Raw genomic sequence first — 17,645 nt, 5'->3', positions numbered from 1 at the left:
AGGGACAGCTTTTACTTAGATCCTAAAGTCTGGGGCCTCACCAGATAGAGCGTGTATCGCTCAGGCCGAAACGCAAGGTCCCAGGTTCGATTCCGGCCCGGGCCCTTGTCCTGCATGTCTATCCCTGCTTTCCTGTCTCTGCCCAACTGTCTCTAACCACGTATAAACAGCTGAAGATGTTGTCCAGTGTTTTTATACATTTCATTTAAACATTTCATGTATTCCGCCATCCTTTCAGTTGACAAGATTTAGATTTTGTATATTAAAAAGGGACAGCCTTAGTTTGAATCAAAATAACCCGCCTGACTTCTTTTTCTTTTTTTACGCTTATTTCCTTTCTCCATTCATGACAGATAGACCGTCATTCTCCTCCAGTCATGGCTTCCACCGTCCACTTCCTGTCTGAAGAGCAGTTCGGCTGCTCCCTGTGCATGGAGGTGCACGGAGGAATTTTCAACAAGCATTTTACATGTGGGGAAAGCAAATAGGCTAGGACTAGGCTACATGGACAACACTGTAGCACACATGATCCTTCTCTGTACTCCCTAAACTCCACCCTCTGGCAGAACCAGGAAATCATTCCCTCCTCCCACAACAGTTGTTATTCTGAAGAAACGAAACTAATCTATCTTTCTCTCGCTCCGTGTCTCCAGTTGTGTTTGTGTGTGAGAGAGAGCGACCGTCACTACCACTCCAGCATGGCCCAGCAGGGAGTTGTGCTGGACCAGGACCAGTTCTGCTGTTCCGTCTGTCTGGACCTCTTAAAGGATCCTGTCACCCTCGCCTGTGGTCACAGCTACTGTAGCAGCTGTATCGAGGGCTGCTGGGACCAGGATGAGCAGAAGGGAGTCTACAGCTGCCCCCAGTGCAGACAGAGCTTCACTCGGAGGCCTGCTCTGAAGAGGAACAACATGCTGGCTGAGCTGGTGGAGAAGCTGAAGGAGACAGGAGGAGCCCAGGCCGCCCCCTCTGAGCTGACCAGTCCAGCTGGGCCAGGAGAGGTGACCTGTGACCTCTGCACTGGGCCCAGGAAGCAGAGAGCCCTCAAGGCCTGTCTGGTGTGTATGGTGTCCTACTGCCAGACTCACCTCCAGCCCCACAACCAGGTTCCTGTACTGAAGAAACACAAGCTGGTGGAAGCCACGTCTGGACTGCAGGAGATGATCTGCTCCAGTCATGACAAGCTGCTGGAGGTCTTCTGTCGGACAGACCAGCAGTGTATCTGCATGCTGTGTACCATGGATGAACATAAAGGCCATGACACGGTGTCAGCCAAATCTGCAAGGAAGGAGAAACAGGTAAGACCAGCAATACTAGTCAGTGACTCATGAGGAACTTGGAACATTTCAAGATGGAAGTTTTTATGTGATTAAGATTAAATATGCAAAGACATGTTAAATTCCCCTTTTAAGTGATGTATGAAACAGGTTATTAATGATAATAGCAGAATAATGTAAGAATATTATAAATACATAACATGTATTTTTTTACGCTTTATCAACCTAGATTATCAAATGTATAACCATTGGACTGTTGTTATGATCTTATTTTAGTCCGAGGTGTGAACTCCTGTTTGGTCTACGTGGAGAACTATAAAATGTCAAAAAGTGCTGACTCGTGTCAGGAAAAGCAGGAAGAGTTTACTGCATCCACTCCACCAGAGTCCTGTACTGTAACTCCTACTGTGTTGTTGTCATGTGTGTTGTTCTCCAGGACAAGCTGGTCCTGAGTCAGCAGGAAGTCCAGCAGAGAGAGAAGGAGCTGAAGGAGCTCCAACAGGCTGTGGAGTCTTTCAAGGTCAGTATCAGGATCTCCACTAGTGGAGCTGTGCTACTGGGAGATACCTGGATAGGACTGGTGGACTCTCTACATTCAGGAAGACTGCTGTCACTGGAGGGACATCTGGATTTATTTCTCTCTCCCCCCCCTCTCTCCAGCGCTCTGGCCAGGCAGCAGTGGAGGACAGTGAGAGGATCTTCACTGAGCTGATCCGCTCCATTGAGAGAAGGCGCTCTGAGGTGAAGGATCTGATCAGAGCCCAGCAGGGGGCAGCAGTGAGTCAGGCTGAAGGACTGCTGGAGAGACTGGAGCAGGAGATAGCTGAGCTGAGGAAGAGAGACGCTGAGCTGGAGAAGCTCTCACACACAGAGGACAACATCCACTTCCTCCAGGTAACTAGACTACCCTGGCAGCTCAGATCTGAAGCTACACTCACTGTCTGATCATCTATGTAGGATCTATGCTCAACCTGTGAATAGTGTGTGTGTGTTACTTTGTGTCATTTTGTGCATGCGTGTGTTTGTCTATGTGTGTGTGTAATTTCCTGTCTGTCTCAACATAAGTATCTTTTCCCTCCCTTTTCTCTCCCTCTTTCTTTCTCTCTCCCGTCTCTCTCTCTCTCCCACTCTTGTCTCCCCCTCCTCTCCCCCTCTCTACCTCCCACTCTCCTGCTCTTAATCCCCCCCCCTCTCTCTCTCTCTCTCCCCCTCCTCTCCCCCTGTCTCTCTCCCTTTCTCTACCCCCACTTTCTTTCTCTCTCTCCCACACTCTCTCATCCCCCCACTTCTCTCTCTCCCCTCTTCTCCCCCCTCCACCCCGCCCTCCCCTTCTCTACCCCCCCTCCCCTTCTCTACCCCCCCCTCCCCTCCCCTTCTCTACCTCTCCCCCTTCCCTGTCTCCAGAACTACCAGTCTCTCTCCAGTACCAGTGTATCTTCAGATGTCCCCAGCATCTCTGTTCCTCCTCTTCAGTACTTCACACATGTGACTGAGGTGGTCTCTGAGCTGAGAGACAAACTAGAGGAGCTGATCCAGAGAGAGTGGTCCAACATCTCCACCACAGGTGAGCTGGTTAAACACAGCAGGTCTGGAGGAACAGCACAATAAGTCTCATGGACAAACATCATGTGATAGGACAGACACCTGTCACATAAGCACATGTTTGGATCAACTTGATACGGTAGTGTACGTGTATGTGCCTGTATATCTGTGTGTGTGTGTATGTATAAATGTGTGTGTGTGTGTATATATATAAGTGTGTGTGTGTCTCCAGTCTCCACAGTGGATGTGTTCCTGCCTCCAGAGCCCAAGACCAGAGCAGACCTCTTACCATGTGAGTCTCTGAAGTGTCCAGGTCTCTCTCCACTGACACGTGTTGAATGATGAATCTGATCCAGAACAACAGCAGCTTTAACACGGGGACACATGAATGGACGTGTTATTAACTCTGATCTGGTCTCTGCTCTGCTCCCAGATTCCTGTCAGCTCACTCTGGACCCAAACACAGCACATACACTCCTCTCTCTGGCTGAGGAGAACAGGAAGGTGACATGTCTAAACCAGAAGCAGCCATATCCTGACCATCCAGAGAGGTTCACCTTGTACCCTCAGGTGCTGTGTAGAGAGGCTCTGTCTGGACGCTGTTACTGGGAGGTGGAGTGGAGAGGTTACCATGTTCACATAACAGTCTCATATAAAGACATCAGCAGAACAGGCGGTAACTCTCACTTTGGTTACAATAACAAGTCCTGGGGGTTACAGTGCTATAGTGGTGGTTACACGTTCAGACATAACAGAGTTGATACTGCAGTATCAGGCCCTCAGTCCTCCAGAGTAGGAGTGTACCTGGATCACAAGGCAGGTACTCTGTCCTTCTACAGTGTCGTCTCTGACACAGTGACCCTCCTCCACAGAGTCCAGACCACCTTCACCCAGACACTCTACCCTGGGTTTGGTAGGTTTGGTAAATATGGTGACAGTGCAGAGATTCTGAAGCTGTGGTAGAGGGTCTTGTAGAGGAGTGATACCTTCATACCATCATACAGAACCCTGTCATTGTTTTAGTGGGTTTATAATCATTGTTCTTTTGTTGTATAATTCCTGCTATTTCACCTTGATGATTGTATATGATCATTTAGTTTTGTCTCTACTGGACAATAGAAATCACTGTCTACTTCCTGTCCTGCTACTGAGTTTTAACTAACGATGTGTTGTAATGTTTGGGTACATGTGCTACTCACTATTGAGATGGAAGTGTTTATAACTGCTGTTGTTTAAGTGATCAGTTCATAGTTGTCTCTCTGCTACTTTGAACTCCTGCTGGTGGTTATAATGGACCTGAACATCTGAATAAAGACATGTGAAGCTGAAAGACATCTCTCATTATTTACACTGTACAAGAAGGATTTGTGCTTGTAACACATCTATAGTCTTTAGTCTCTCTTTCTCTGTATCCATCTCTTTCTTTCCATCTCTCTCTTCCTCTCTTTACCCCTCTATCTCTTCATCCCTCCATCTTTCTCTCTATTTCCATTTCATCCTCGGATCTCTCAATGCAATGTTGCACTTTCACCACTAGAGGGCAGTGCAATTACAGAGGTTAACTAGATTGATGTCTCTCTGGAAACCTAATTTCTGGACAGAGTGGAATTAGGTGGCATTTTTAGACACACGTTTTCATGATGATAGTTTATATTAGTAAATACTGAACGTTTCTTGACTCTGACCACCGAACTACTGTAGAACTCTGCCCTTCTGATCCTTGATCTTGTGTACTTTCTAGATGCAATATTTCTACATCGCTTTGAATATAAAAAGGTCTGCTAAATGAATACAATTTTTCATGTAAAAATGTATTAATATGAACCCCACAGAATCGCCAGTTAATTCAGATTTCAGTGTAACTACTACGCACAACGATTCCAAGCTTCAAAATTAAATTCAGCAAGTTAAGGTATCATACCTTCACATTTAATGGAGCAGAAATAACAACAAAAAAATATATAGAAAACCTCAAAATATCTGTTTATATATATACGAACAGATAGTTTGATATAATTTAATTTTGGTGGGGACGTGAGGGACAACACGAGAGGGGCGTGGTGAACGTCACTGCGCACGGACGCGTCACCAACCAGGAAGAAACAGCGCACGTTGATCAGGAACCAAAACAGAACGACCGGTTGACAACTCTGCTGCCCCCGTACCTCTGAAACGTTTTACAGTGAAATCTCTACGGCTATGTCTCGGAAGCCGAAAGAGGAGTATTACCGTTTTTTCACCGTGACCGAACCGCGGACGCACGAGAAAGGACACACGGAGTACAAAGTGACTGCACGGGTACGCTGCTAGCTCGCCAGCTAACTTAGTGTTCATGCCTTGTGGATCACTGACAGCCAGCTAGGAGGCACGACATGATAATAAACATTATATATTTTATTTCGATTATATCCGTTGTCATAGTAGTTGTCTCTCTGTCATGGAGTCGATGTCGATGTTGTCACGTTCCCTAGCGTGTTAGGTCAGTGTGAATACTTTAGTACGCAGCAGTAGCTACTGTAGTATGCAGTTTAAATAGCCTATTATATATAACAACGAGTTCTTTGTGGCATTTTGTGTTCTACGTGGAGACGTCATGAAACGTTCCGTGATCCTCGTTACCCCCCATGGCGCGAGGGCCTGAGCTACTTGTTTATGTACATACACACACACACACACATACACACACACACACACACACACACACACACATACACTCTCTCTTTTTGTCAACCCCCCCCCCCACACACACATGCACTAAATCTCAAATCAATCAACATCTCTCTTACTCCTCCTCCTCCCCTCCCCCCTCCTCCTCTCCTCCTCCTCCCCCCCCCTCCTCCCTCCTCCTCCCTCCCTCCCCCCCTCCTCTCCTCCTCCTCCCTCCCCCTCCTCCTCCTCCCCTCCTCCTCCTCTCCTCCCCCTCCTCCTCCTCCCCCCCTCCTCTCCTCCTCCCCCCTCTCCTCTCCTCCTCCTCCCCCCCTCCTCTCCTCCTCCTCCCCCTCCTCTCCTCCTCCTCCCCCCCCTCCTCTCCTCCTCCCCTCCCTCCCCCTCCTCCTCTCCTCCCCTCCCCCTCCCTCCTCCTCCCCTCCTCCTCCTCTCCTCCTCCTCCCCCCCTCCTCTCCTCCTCCTCCCCTCCCTCCCCCCCTCCTCTCCTCCTCCTCCCCTTCCCCTCCTCCTCCTCCCTCCTCCTCCTCCTCTCCTCCTCCTCCCCCCTCTCCTCTCCTCCTCCTCCCCTCCTCTCCTCCTCCTCCCCTCCCCCCCTCCTCTCCTCCTCCTCCCCCCCCTCCTCTCCTCCTCCTCCCCTCCCTCCCCCCCCTCCCCTCCCTCCCCCCCTCCCCTCCTCCTCCCCTCCCCCCCTCCCCTCCTCCTCCCCTCCCCCTCCTCCTCCTCTCCTCCTCCTCTCCTCCTCCCTCCCCCTCCTCCTCCTCTCCTCCTCCCCTCCCCCCCCCCCTCTCAGTTTGTCTCCAGGCTCCACCCGAGGAGGTGAAAGAGGTGCAGGTGTGAGGAGGTTCTCTGAGCTGAAGAAGCTTCATGGTGACCTGTCCTACACTCACAGGAACCTGTTCAGGAGGGACGAGTTCCCCCCCTTCCCCCCCGCTCAGCTGTTTGGTACGACCCATCTCCCCCGCTCAGCTGTTTGGTTTGGGCACCCCTCCAATAGTAATGACAAATTACTATTGGATTATTAAACACTGCAAAAACACACACTTGAAAGTTGCTAACACACACGTGATGGAAATGATAGACTTGACTCTTCTTTCCCTCATCCTTCTCTTTTATCCCTCCCCTCTCTCCCCTCTCTCCCTGCCCCCCCCTCTCTCCCTGCCCCCCCTCTCTCCCTGCCCTCCCCTCTCTCCCTGCCCCCCCTCTCCTCCCTGCCCCCCCCTCTCTCCCTGCCCCCCCTCTCTCCCTGCCCCCCCTCTCTCCCCTGCCCTCCCCTCTCTCCCTGCCCCCCCTCTCTCTCCCTGCCCCCCCTCTCTCTCCCTGCCCCCCCTCTCTCTCCCTGCCCTCTCCCCCTCACCTCCCCCAGGCAGGTTTGAGGAGGCGGTGGTTGAGGAGAGGAGGAAGGCAGCGGAGGACATGTTGCTGTTCTGCACCAACATCCTGCTCTGTACAACAGCCCCCAGCTCAAAGACTTCTTCAGGGTGACACACACACACACTCACCACACACACTCTCAACCCACACACTCAGCACACACACTCACACACACACTCACACTCACACACAGACACTCACACACACACACTCACACACTCACACAGACACTCACACCATACACATCAACCCACAAAAGAATCTATCGTAATCCAATCTCTATCTCATTTGATCCCTCCCTCCCTCCTTCTCCCAGGGTGGAGAGGTGATAAGGCCTCTGGACCCCACCCCTCTCTCCTCCTCCCCTCTCCCTCCCCCTCTCATCCCCCTGCCCAAGAGACGCAACTCAGGACTGCCTCCCCGCGGAGGAGGAGGAGGGGAGAGAGAGGCCCCCCCGCAGCCCCAGGACCTGGGCCTGGGCCTGGGCCCGGAGCTAGGCCAGCCTGAGGAGGCACTCGAGGCCTACAGGGAGATGGGGAGTCCAGCAGGAGACCAGACAGAGCTGCTTAGTGACACGGAACAGGACTGGAGAGGTGGAGCACACACACTGATACACACACTACACACACACTGATACACACACACACACACACAGATACACACACACACACACACCGATACACACACACACACACACACACACACACTGATACACACACACACACACACACTGATACACACACACACACTGATACACACACACTGATACACACACACACACTGATACACACACACACATACACACACACACTGATACACACACTGATGCACACACACACACACTGATACACACACACACACACACACTGATACACACACACTGATGCACACACACACACTGATATACACAAACACACACACTGACACACACACTCTGGAAAACAAAGTGATTTAGAACAAACAACATTTCTCTCCCCAGTCTCCTCCCCCAAGCCGCATCGGGTCCGAACGGACCAATCGCTGCAGTCCCAGGAGGAGTTTGATTCGCTTTTTGACTCTGTACTGGAGGGGGAGGAAGTCCCGCCCCCAGAAGAAGTCCCCGCCTCCTCTGTCAGACAACGACCTCGCCATATTGACCCCTGCGCCAAAGAAGGTCAGGCCCCCTCCCCTTAAACCTCTCAGGGTCCAATCACATCCAAACACATCTTCAGGACACCCAATCACGTGTTTAGTTAGTCTTTATTATTTCCTGGTTCTTCTCTTTCTCCCATCCAGAACAGACACGCTCGACCAACCGCAACTCAGAGCTGCTGTCGCTGCCGCTTGACCAATCCTGAGGTCGGGGAGGCGGGATATTTGAGCCAGGCGGCCAATGAGCTGACGGCAGCGATGGAGATGGAGAAGGAGGGGGAGTACAGCTCTGCCATACTGAGATACAGGAGCGCTGTGGACATCCTGATCACTGGAGCCCAGGGTAGGAGAGGGAGGGAGGGAGGGAGGGAGGGAGGGGGAGGGGGGTTTGAAGAGAAGGAGGATGGAGAGAGAAGAGGGGGCAGGAGTACAGAGAGGGAGAGAGGAGGGGGGAGGGAGGGGGGGGCATCGAGAGAAGAAGAGGAGAGGAGTGGGGGAGAGAAGGAGATGGAGGGAGGGAGAAAGAGAGAGAGAGAAGATGAGGGAGGAGGGGAGAAAGAGAGAGATGGAGAGAGCTCTTAACACTCTCGCCAAACGAGTGTGGGGATAGAGGTATGCAGAGATGAAGAGAGCGAGAGTGGGAGGAGAGGGAACAGAGAAGTGAGTGAGTGTCCAGTGGAAACAGTGATGGTATATTTAGATTAAAGAGAAGCTACTGTTCTGATGCTACATGAAAACACGAGTTTGAGCATGACCTCTCTCTCTCTCTCTCTCTCTCTCTCTCTCTCTGTCTCTCTCTGTCTCTCACTCTCTCTCTCTCTCTCTCTCTCTCTCTCTCTCTCTCTCTCTCTCTCTCTCTCTCTCTCTCTCTCTCTCTCTCTCTCTTCCCCCAGGAGAGCCTGACCCTCAGCGCAGAGAGAGTGTGAAGAGGAGGACTGCTCAGTACCTTCAACATGCTGAGACACTGCTCTCTCTGCACCCCCCCCCACACACACACATAGTCATCACACACACACACACACACACACACACACACACAGACCCTCACACAGACGTAGTCATCACACACACACACACAGAGCCTCACACACACACACACACACAGAGCCTCACACACACACACACAGAGCCTCACACACACACAGAGCCTCACACAGACGTAGTCATCACACACACACACACACACAGAGCCTCACACACACATACACACACACACACACAGCCTCACACACACACACACACACCACACCACACACAGAGCCTCACACACACACACACACACACACAGAGCCTCACACAGACGTAGTCATCACACACACACACACACACACAGGACATGTCAACACACACAGTTAGACAGTTGAACAATTCTCACCCAACAACACCATACTAGCACAGAGTGAGATAGGTGAAAACAGGTTTTCTAAAACTCTAAAGTCTTGGAAGTCTTAGATTTGAATGTGAAAATCAACTGTTTGAATCATTTGAATCTTTTTAATTGGATTCAGCCTTAATGAACAATTTACCTTTGGTACTGAATGACTTAAGTGATCTTTTACCATCAAACTTTGACAAAACAGTCCTCAAACTGTGGTTTTCGTCCTGGAACACAACTGTTTGTGGACTGTTTTGTAAATAAGTTTGAATGGTACTGTTAAATCATGGTGTGGAGTTTTCCTTTCTCCTTCTGACCGCAGTGTCTCTGCTGCACCACCAGGGGGAGGTGTCAGGGCTACTGCATACAAGCACTGTGATTGGTCAGGTGATTGGTCATTGATACAGGAGAGAATTATACAAACCCTCAACAACTGAGAGGGAAGGGAGGTCATGTACTTAAACCTTCCTTCCATCTCCCTCCTTAAGGAGGAACAAGGGATGGAGCAGGGAGAGAGAGTCCTTTACAACTAGACAGAGAGGGCTAGATGGAGAGAGAGAGAGAGGGCTGGATGGAGAGAGAGAGAGAGCTGGATGGAGAGAGAGAGAGAGAGAGAGAGAGAGGGAAAGAGGGCTGGATGGAGAGAGAGAGAGAGAGAGAGGGAGAGAGGGCTGGATGGAGAGAGAGAGAGATGGAAAATGTAACAAAACGGATGGATGACAGGAGAAAAGAGTGATTAGACGGATAAACAGAGATTATCTTTTGTTTAGGAACGGAAAACCGCCAGACCCTCCATTTTCCTTTCTCTCTCTTCCCCTCCTCTCTCTCTCTCTCTCTCTCTCTTTCTCTATCTCTCTATCTCTCTCCCCCCCTCTCATTCTCTTTCTCCTCTCATTCTCTCCTCTCATTCTCTCTCCCCCTCTCTCCTTGTTCTGTGTGACGAGGGGAGACTGAAGAGGAGGGATGCAGGGGGAGAGAGGGAGAGAGTTCACATCCCTTCATCCATCTCTTTGTATCCCCTCTCATCCTCCCTTTCTCTCCCCTCTCTACGTTGCACCTGTGAAATGGGGGGAAGGAGGGAGGGATGGCAAGACAAAGAGATGGAAAGAGGGAGGAATAATTGAGAGAGAGGTAGAGCATCAAAACATTAGCATGCTGAGAGTGTCAGCACTCGCTCTGCTCCCTCTCTCCCTCCCTCTCTCCCTCCCTCTCTCCCTCCCTCTCTCCATCTCTCCATCCCTCTCTCCTCACTGTCCAAAGCAATTACACCATAAAAACCCTCCACCCTGAGAGGATAATAGCATGCTGAGTGTTCCAGGGAGAGGTGTGTGTGTGTGTGTGTGTGTGTGTGTGTGTGTGTGTGTGTGTGTGTGTGTGTGTGTGTGTGTGTGTGTGTGTGTGTGTGTGTGTGTGTGTGTGTGTGTGTGTGTGTGTGTGTGCGTGCGTGTGTGTATGAGAGAGAGACAGTTGTTTGTTTGTGCATACATTTGATGCAAACCTTTTGTGTGCAACATCACACTACTTTCAGTAACATAAGCTTGGATGGATGCACGTGTGTAAACCACAAGTGTGTGTGTCCAGGTGTGTGTGTGTGTGGGGGGGGGGGTCACCTCAGTGTGTGAGTGGATCAGCAGGTCAGAGGATAGAGAAGCTGTTTGCTCAGGTAAGAGAAGTACAGCTGCTTCACACACACACACTAACACCCTCACACACACACTAACACACACACACTAACACACATACACACACATGCATTAAGACTCACACACACACAATGCATACTGTACACACATTTAAACCCATGCATGCACTTACAAACACATACAAAATCATTAGTGACACAGATTCATTGGGTTGAGAACCCCAAAGCACACACACACACACGTGCACACACACACACACACGTGCACACACACACGTGCACACACACACACGTGCACACACACACGTGCACACTGTATGCACTTTGTTTAGCATGCTATGTCCCCTAACAATGCAAACACACACACACATGAATACACTGCATGCCCTGACACAGTTATGTACTCTATATGGCACTGACCTAGTTGAGACAAGGCCATGAACACGCACACACACACACACATCCTCTGTTTTTATTCTCTTAACTTCCTCTTTTGCTGCCACCTCCTCCCTCTCTCTCTACCCTCCCTCCCTCCCTCTCTCTCCCTCTACCCTCTCTCTCCCTCTACCCTCTCTCCCTCACTCTATCCTCCCTCTCTCTCCCCTCTCTCTCCCTCTACCCTCTCTCCCTCCCTCTCTCTCTACCCCTCCCCCTTCCCTCTATCCCTCTTCACCTTGCCTTCGGCTGTTGTCCCCTCTCTCCCCTCTCTCTCTTCTCTCCCTTCTCTTTCCCTTCTCTCTCTCCCTTGTCTCTCCCTTGTCTCTCTCCCTTGTCTCTCCCTTGTCTCTCTCCCTTGTCTCTCTCCCTTCTCTCTCCCTTCTCTCTCTCCCTTCTCTCTCTCCCTTCTCTCTCCCTTCTCTCTCTCCCTTCTCTCTCTCCCTTCTCTCTCCCTTCTCTCTCTCCCTTCTCTCTCTCCCTTCCTCCACCCATCCCACTACCACTGCTCTCCACCACCCCACCATATCTCTCTCACTGTCCCTCTCTCCTTCTCCTCTCATCCCTCCACCCTCTCTACCCCTCCCTCTCTCCCCTCCCCCTCACTCAGAGACAATCGATAGACGAACACTTTATACCATCCATTGATCTTTCATATCCGTCCCCTGCTGCTCTCTCTCACACTCCCTCTCTCTCTCTATGTTTCTCTTTCTTTCTCCCTCTATCCCTTTAACTGCAACTCTATCTCCCTTCATCTTTCCATCCCTCTCTCTCTCCCTCAATCCCTCCCTCTCTCCCTCCCTCCCTCCCTCCCTCCCTCCCTCCCTCCCTCCCTCCCTCCCTCCCTCCCTCCCTCTCTCTCTGTCTCAGGGGTAACTACTGATGCAGGATCTCTGGGATAATCAGTCCCCACTAGCACTTTGATGGTGGGCCAAGTAACACACACACACTCACGCACAGACACACACCAAGTACACACAGTCCTCATGTGCCCAGGTGAAAATGTGTGTGTCCACTTATGCATCACCTACAAACACACACACACACAGTTACTGTAAACACACACACACAGTTAAACACACACACACAGTTACTGTAAACACACACACACAGTTAAACACACACACACATACACAATAAAACACAGACACACTCATACAAATCCTTTCAGCCCCACCTGTTCAATGATCCCTTGAAACTAACTGACTGTTATATATACAGGAGTGTGTGTGTGCGGGTGTGTGTGGGTGTGTGTGTGCGGGTGTGTGTGTGTGGGTGTGAGTGAGTGTGCACATGCAGGTGTGTGTTTTCACAGACGATGATCTATTTCAGCATCACTCAACATGCCTACATTACTGTACACCCTCTCTCTCCTTCTCTCCCTTTCTCTCTCCATCTCTCTCCCTCTCTCTCCTCTCATTCTCTCCTTCCTCCCTCTCCCCCTCCCCCTCTCTCTAGTAACACACCTCTGTGAGAGCCAGTACAACCCATCAGCTCATAGTTGTTATGGAAACGATGTCGTAAATAAAAGCAGATATCTGGTGATAAAGAGTGTGATGGAGAGAAAGATAAATAGATAGGAAAAAAGAGAGATGGAGAGAGGGAGGGGGGAGGGAGAGAGATCCATTGAAAGAGGAGGGAAAGGTATTTTACTTTTGGTGGTATGCGGTAACGTTGACGAGGATGAAGAAGAGACGAGACCGAGGTTTTAAACAGACTGAGCGGACTGGTTGTTGGTTTTTAAACTCAATTTAGGCCTGTTGGTCTCCTTTGTGCTCTGGGAAGCAGAACAAGCAAAGCGATTTTCAACTAATTGCATTCCTTTAATCATAAAACTTATACTTTTAAATTGTGATTTAATCATAACCATGATAACTAAACGAGTACGCGGGCAGGAGAAAGGAAAGGATTGATACGCACACAGATCTCTTTAATGTAACACCAGCAATCTAAACTCTCTTCGACCGATCAATAATGTGCTTTGTTGACAATAAGTAGCCTTCAACATTCCTACATTGAGATAAAAGCGTTAATGTTTGGCTTTCATCGACGCGAGTGTGTGAGAGACGTGTGTGTGTGTGTGTGTGTGTGTGCGTGTGTGTGTGTGAAAGACAGAAAGGGAAAGAGAGAAAAAATCCCAAACGAACAGTCGCTGGTAGCCAATGAGGACGCGGCCTGAGAGTTTTGCTGGTCTCTGATAGGAGGTGAGACTCCGACCTCTCGAGCCAGACGCGTGCCCCACGCGGAGAGATTGGGAAGTTTTCGGTTGGAGTTCAAGTTACCTGACCCGAAGTTCTGAATTTGACTCAAGAGAAACTCAAGAGAAACACAGGGAGGGGAGCGGAGGGAGCAGAGAGAGAGAGAACGAGAGGGGGGAGAGAGAAAGAGAGGGGGGGAGAGAGATAGAGCAGGGAAGGGGTATCGGGGTTATGCCAACACAAGAGGGACAGTGAAGTGGACAGCAGCTCTCGAGCCCGCCCTCGCACCTCAACCGCCCACCGTGACATCCTACACACCGCGATAGCGCGCGAGGATGGCAGCCAGAGATAGGAAGAGAGAGATAGAATAACGATAATCGAGGGAGAGAGATAGAAAGGGGAAAATAGAGCGAGAGAGAACAAACTGGACGAGTAACAGCAATAACAGGAAACTAGCGCACTGGGCTTTCCGTACCGACACGAGCGCTCTCACTGACCGGTGCAAACGGAAGAGACAGAGAGGCGACGGTCAGATTCACGCGTACATGTAGGGAAATTATAACAACACAACACCGACGGAAACTCTGCAATAACCGTTTTTCAAAGTCAAGTTAACGTGGTGAGTTTCGATCCACGTTATTCGCTATACTTTAGTTCGGTTAAATCGTGTCTGTTCGTTCTGTGTGTGTGTGTGTGTGCGCGCGCGCGCGTGTTTATGTCTGTTCGTCTGTCCATGTCATGTAGGCTATTTATTCTCTGCTGCGACATCCGTTCTCCTGACGGTGACAGTTAATGGGCGTGGGGGGGGGGGGGGGGGGGCTGCTCGTGCATCACCGTGCAGGCCCGCTAGACTAGACCTCGGGTGTTGCGCGGTGGGCAGATGTTGCCGGGAGCTTCAAAGACAGCGGCTCCGCTCAGATACAACCGAAGACTGCTCACGTGTGTGTGTGTGTGTGTGTGTGTGTGTGTGTGTCTGTCTGTCTGTTTGTCACCAAAAGACCAACTCTCAGAATTCGTGTCATTAAGCAGGATGTGTCGGCAGTCAGTCCGTTTGTCTGGTTGTCTTGATAATATCGTTCCAGTTCAAAGCTAATCTTTGGATAAGCGCATTTGCCATAAACGTAGGCTACGGCCATCTGGCGCGTATTATGTGCATTTGAATAATTGATATTAAACTATTCATGATGTGGATTATACGGTTTATGTTGCAGTGATGGAATTATAGACCCTGTTGGTTTAATCTGGTGATTGAGTAAGGCTGAAATACCAAATACAATCCTACTGTAATCCTGAATCTATCTATACAGTATCTATCTACCTACCTATCTGTCTGTCTGTCGATAGAGAGAGAGATAACTGTCTGTCTGTCTGTCTGTCTGTCTGAGAGAGAGATAACTGTCTGTCTGTCTGTCTGTCTGAGAGAGAGATAACTGTCTGTCTGTCTGAGAGAGAGATAACTGTCTGTCTGTCTGTCTGTCTGAGAGAGAGATAACTGTCTGTCTGTCTGTCTGAGAGAGAGATAACTGTCTGTCTGTCTGTCTGTCTGAGAGAGAGAATTGGAGAAGTGGCTATCAGGCGATATCTTGTGTGTCATCAGTGGTAAAGTAGGGGGCTCCTCTTTCTCTCTCTGAACCCATAATCCCTGTGAGAGAGGGAGATACAGAGAGACAGGAAGGGGGAGGAAAGAAATGGTATAGGAGGGAGAGAGAGGGAGAGGGGTAGGTGTGGAGAGAGGGAGAGATACAGAGGGAGGGATGGAGAGAGAGAGGGAGGAAGGGAGGGGAGGGAGGAAGGGAGGGAGGGGTGGTATAGTAGAGAGTGTAAACATTGTGTACAAACAGAGCTGACAAGCTGTCTGAACTGATAACAGAGGTGCGATGGGAGGGAGGGAGATGGAGGGAGATGGAGGAGGGAGGGAGGGAGGGAGGGGAGATGGAGGAGGGAGATGGAGGAGGGAGGGAGATGGAGGTGGGAGGGAGGAGAGATGGAGGAGGGAGGGAGGGGAAATGGAGGAGGGAGTGAGATGGAGGAGGGAGGGGAGATGGAGGTGGGAGGGAGGAGAGATGGAGGAGGGAGGGAGGGAGGAGAGATGGAGGAGGGAGGGAGGGGAGATGGAGGAGGGAGGGAGGAGAGAGTGTGGTACAGATCAATTCAAATGTTCACCTATCTTTCTGAGACTAAACCATCTCTCTCTCTCTCTCTCTCTCTCTCTCTCTCTCTCTCTCTCTCTCTCTCTCTCTCTCTCTCTCTCTCTCTCTCCTTCACCCCCCCTCTCCCCCCCCCCCCCCCCACCTTCAGACCAGTAATGGAGTCCCCGGCTGATCTGTTTGGTGGTCTGCCACCCCAGCTATGTGTGTTTGGCTCTTACCCCAGCCCTGCTGCCCCCCCCTCCGGGGCCAGACCCCCCCCGGGCCCCGCGCGGCCCCCCTACCCCCTCATCCACCACCTGCTGCAGCCGGCAGACAGCGCCCCTCGGAGGGCCGGAGGGGTACTGCCGCCCGACGGGTTTATGGGACAGGGGGAGGAGGATGGGGGAGGGTGGGATGAAGAGGAGGAGGGGCGGGAGGGAGGGGGGCCGGGGGGGCAGGTCAGGGGGGAAACGGAGGGGGGGCGCCGCCCTGGTGGCGTCGTGGCGTCGTGACGTGATGACGGTGAAGAGACTGAGGCTGGGGAGGGGGGGCGAGGAGGAGGAGGGGGAGGAGGAGGAGGAGAGGGGGAGGAGAGAGCGGGGGAGGGAGGGGAGGCGTAGGGAGAGGGAGGAGCTGAAGGAGCAGCTGGAGGAGGCCAGGGGGAGGCTGCGGGAGCTGCAGGAGCGTGTGTGGAAGGCCTTCGGAGAAACACAACCCCCTGAGGAGGAGAGGAGGAAGAGGAGAGGAGGAGGAGAGGAGGAGGAGGAGGAGGAGGAGGAGGGGGAGGACATGGCAGAAAGGATCTACGAAGAGGAGGAGGAGCAGGAAGGAGGGGCGGACGAGCTGTCTCTCTCCCTTGTCCCCTCTCCCCCTCTCCAGGGGAGCAGGAGGGAGGAGAGGAGGGGTGACGGAGGAGAGAGGATGGAGAGAGGAGGAGAAGGAGGAGGGGGGCTGTTCCTCAAGAGTGTTCTGGAGCGGGCGGGGCTGTGGATGGGGTGCGGGCTGGTTAGGGGGGAGTGGGAGGGGGAGGGCGGAGGAGGAGAGGGGGAGGAGGGGGGGCAGAAGTTTGCCCAGGCGCTGAAGCTGGAGCTCGGAGACGCTGTGACCAGGGTCATCGACCGCGGTGCTGCGCCTCTACACTCACTCACACACACACACACTCTCCCCCTCACCCCCCTCACCCCCCCCGGACATGCATTCTCTTAGGGGGGAGAGGGGGAGCGAGGGGGGAGGAGGGGTGTGGACTGGACGGAGGGAGGGAGGAGAAAAGGGGGAGAGGGGTGAGACAGACCACACCCTCGGATCATCGCACGCCCTTCACCCTCCTCACCCCAACCAATCACGGCGGGAGCAGTCAGAGGCGTTGCCCTTGGTTACCCGGAGACTCCCGCCCCCCTCCCACAGCGATCGCCCCCACCTCCTCCCCACCCACACCCCAGCCTCCCTCGCCTCCCCCCACCCCGCCACCCTCACCCCCTCCTCCCCCCCAGGTCCAAAGAGTCCTTCCTCTCCCACTCCTACCCCCCCGGCCCTCCCCCCCCTCCCCCTTCCCCTCCCCCTCCTCCATTACACCATGCAACAGCTGTTCGGTCGCTCCCTCCCCCCCCTCCCCCCCCTCCAGAAGGACCTGCTGACCTCTGACCCCTACCTGGACTTCCCCTCCTCTTCCTATCCCCCACTCCCCCTGCTGGCCCACCTGGAAGAAAGGGAGGGGGGGATGAGGGGAGGAGGGGGGGGGGATGGGGGAGAGATGTATCTGGCTGGAGGAGCCATATCCTTTAAGAATGAGTAGAGTGTGTGTGTTCCTGTGTGTGTTCCTGTGTGTGAGAGTGTGTGAGTGTGTGTGTGAGAGTGTGTGTGAGTGTGTGTGTGTGAGAG

At 52.1% G+C, this 17,645-nt stretch overlaps 3 protein-coding genes across 5 annotated transcripts in view; all 3 read left to right on the top strand.

Moving 5' to 3' along the window:
- The first annotated feature begins 629 nt into the window (after positions 1-629).
- On the top strand, positions 630-4,149 carry LOC134015485 (E3 ubiquitin-protein ligase TRIM16-like). Of its 3 annotated transcripts, none has more exons than XM_062455022.1 (6): positions 630-1,298; positions 1,714-1,797; positions 1,938-2,171; positions 2,682-2,841; positions 3,061-3,111; positions 3,253-4,149. In XM_062455022.1, exons 1-6 carry the CDS (start codon positions 699-701, stop codon positions 3,780-3,782), a joined length of 1,659 nt encoding a protein of 552 aa, XP_062311006.1. In that variant the 5' UTR covers positions 630-698; the 3' UTR covers positions 3,783-4,149. The 3 variants fall into 3 exon arrangements, with proteins under 3 accessions (XP_062311006.1, XP_062311005.1, XP_062311004.1); XM_062455021.1 differs by having other exon boundaries at positions 633-1,298; positions 1,720-1,797; positions 3,052-3,111; XM_062455020.1 differs by having other exon boundaries at positions 633-1,298; positions 3,052-3,111.
- An 869-nt stretch (positions 4,150-5,018) lies between these two features.
- Positions 5,019-9,544, top strand: snx15 (sorting nexin 15). The gene is given in 9 exon segments (XM_062455014.1): positions 5,019-5,117; positions 6,288-6,318; positions 6,321-6,428; positions 6,850-6,918; positions 6,921-6,964; positions 7,174-7,450; positions 7,837-8,010; positions 8,094-8,331; positions 8,882-9,544. Coding segments are annotated over 8 exon segments (903 nt in total). The 3' UTR covers positions 8,195-8,331; positions 8,882-9,544.
- A 4,275-nt stretch (positions 9,545-13,819) lies between these two features.
- prox3 (prospero homeobox 3) overlaps positions 13,820-17,645 on the top strand; it is a 7,636-nt gene continuing 3,810 nt past the window's right edge. The window contains 3 exon segments of the mRNA XM_062455024.1: positions 13,820-14,257; positions 15,937-16,889; positions 16,891-17,460. Of these exon segments, the coding sequence (XP_062311008.1) occupies positions 16,167-16,889; positions 16,891-17,460 (1,293 nt within the window). The 5' untranslated portion in view covers positions 13,820-14,257; positions 15,937-16,166.

Source organism: Osmerus eperlanus, unplaced genomic scaffold (genome assembly GCF_963692335.1).
Source record: "Osmerus eperlanus unplaced genomic scaffold, fOsmEpe2.1 SCAFFOLD_91, whole genome shotgun sequence".
NCBI classification, from domain to species: domain Eukaryota; kingdom Metazoa; phylum Chordata; class Actinopteri; order Osmeriformes; family Osmeridae; genus Osmerus; species Osmerus eperlanus.
This window is presented reverse-complemented; position numbering and strand designations above follow the sequence as displayed.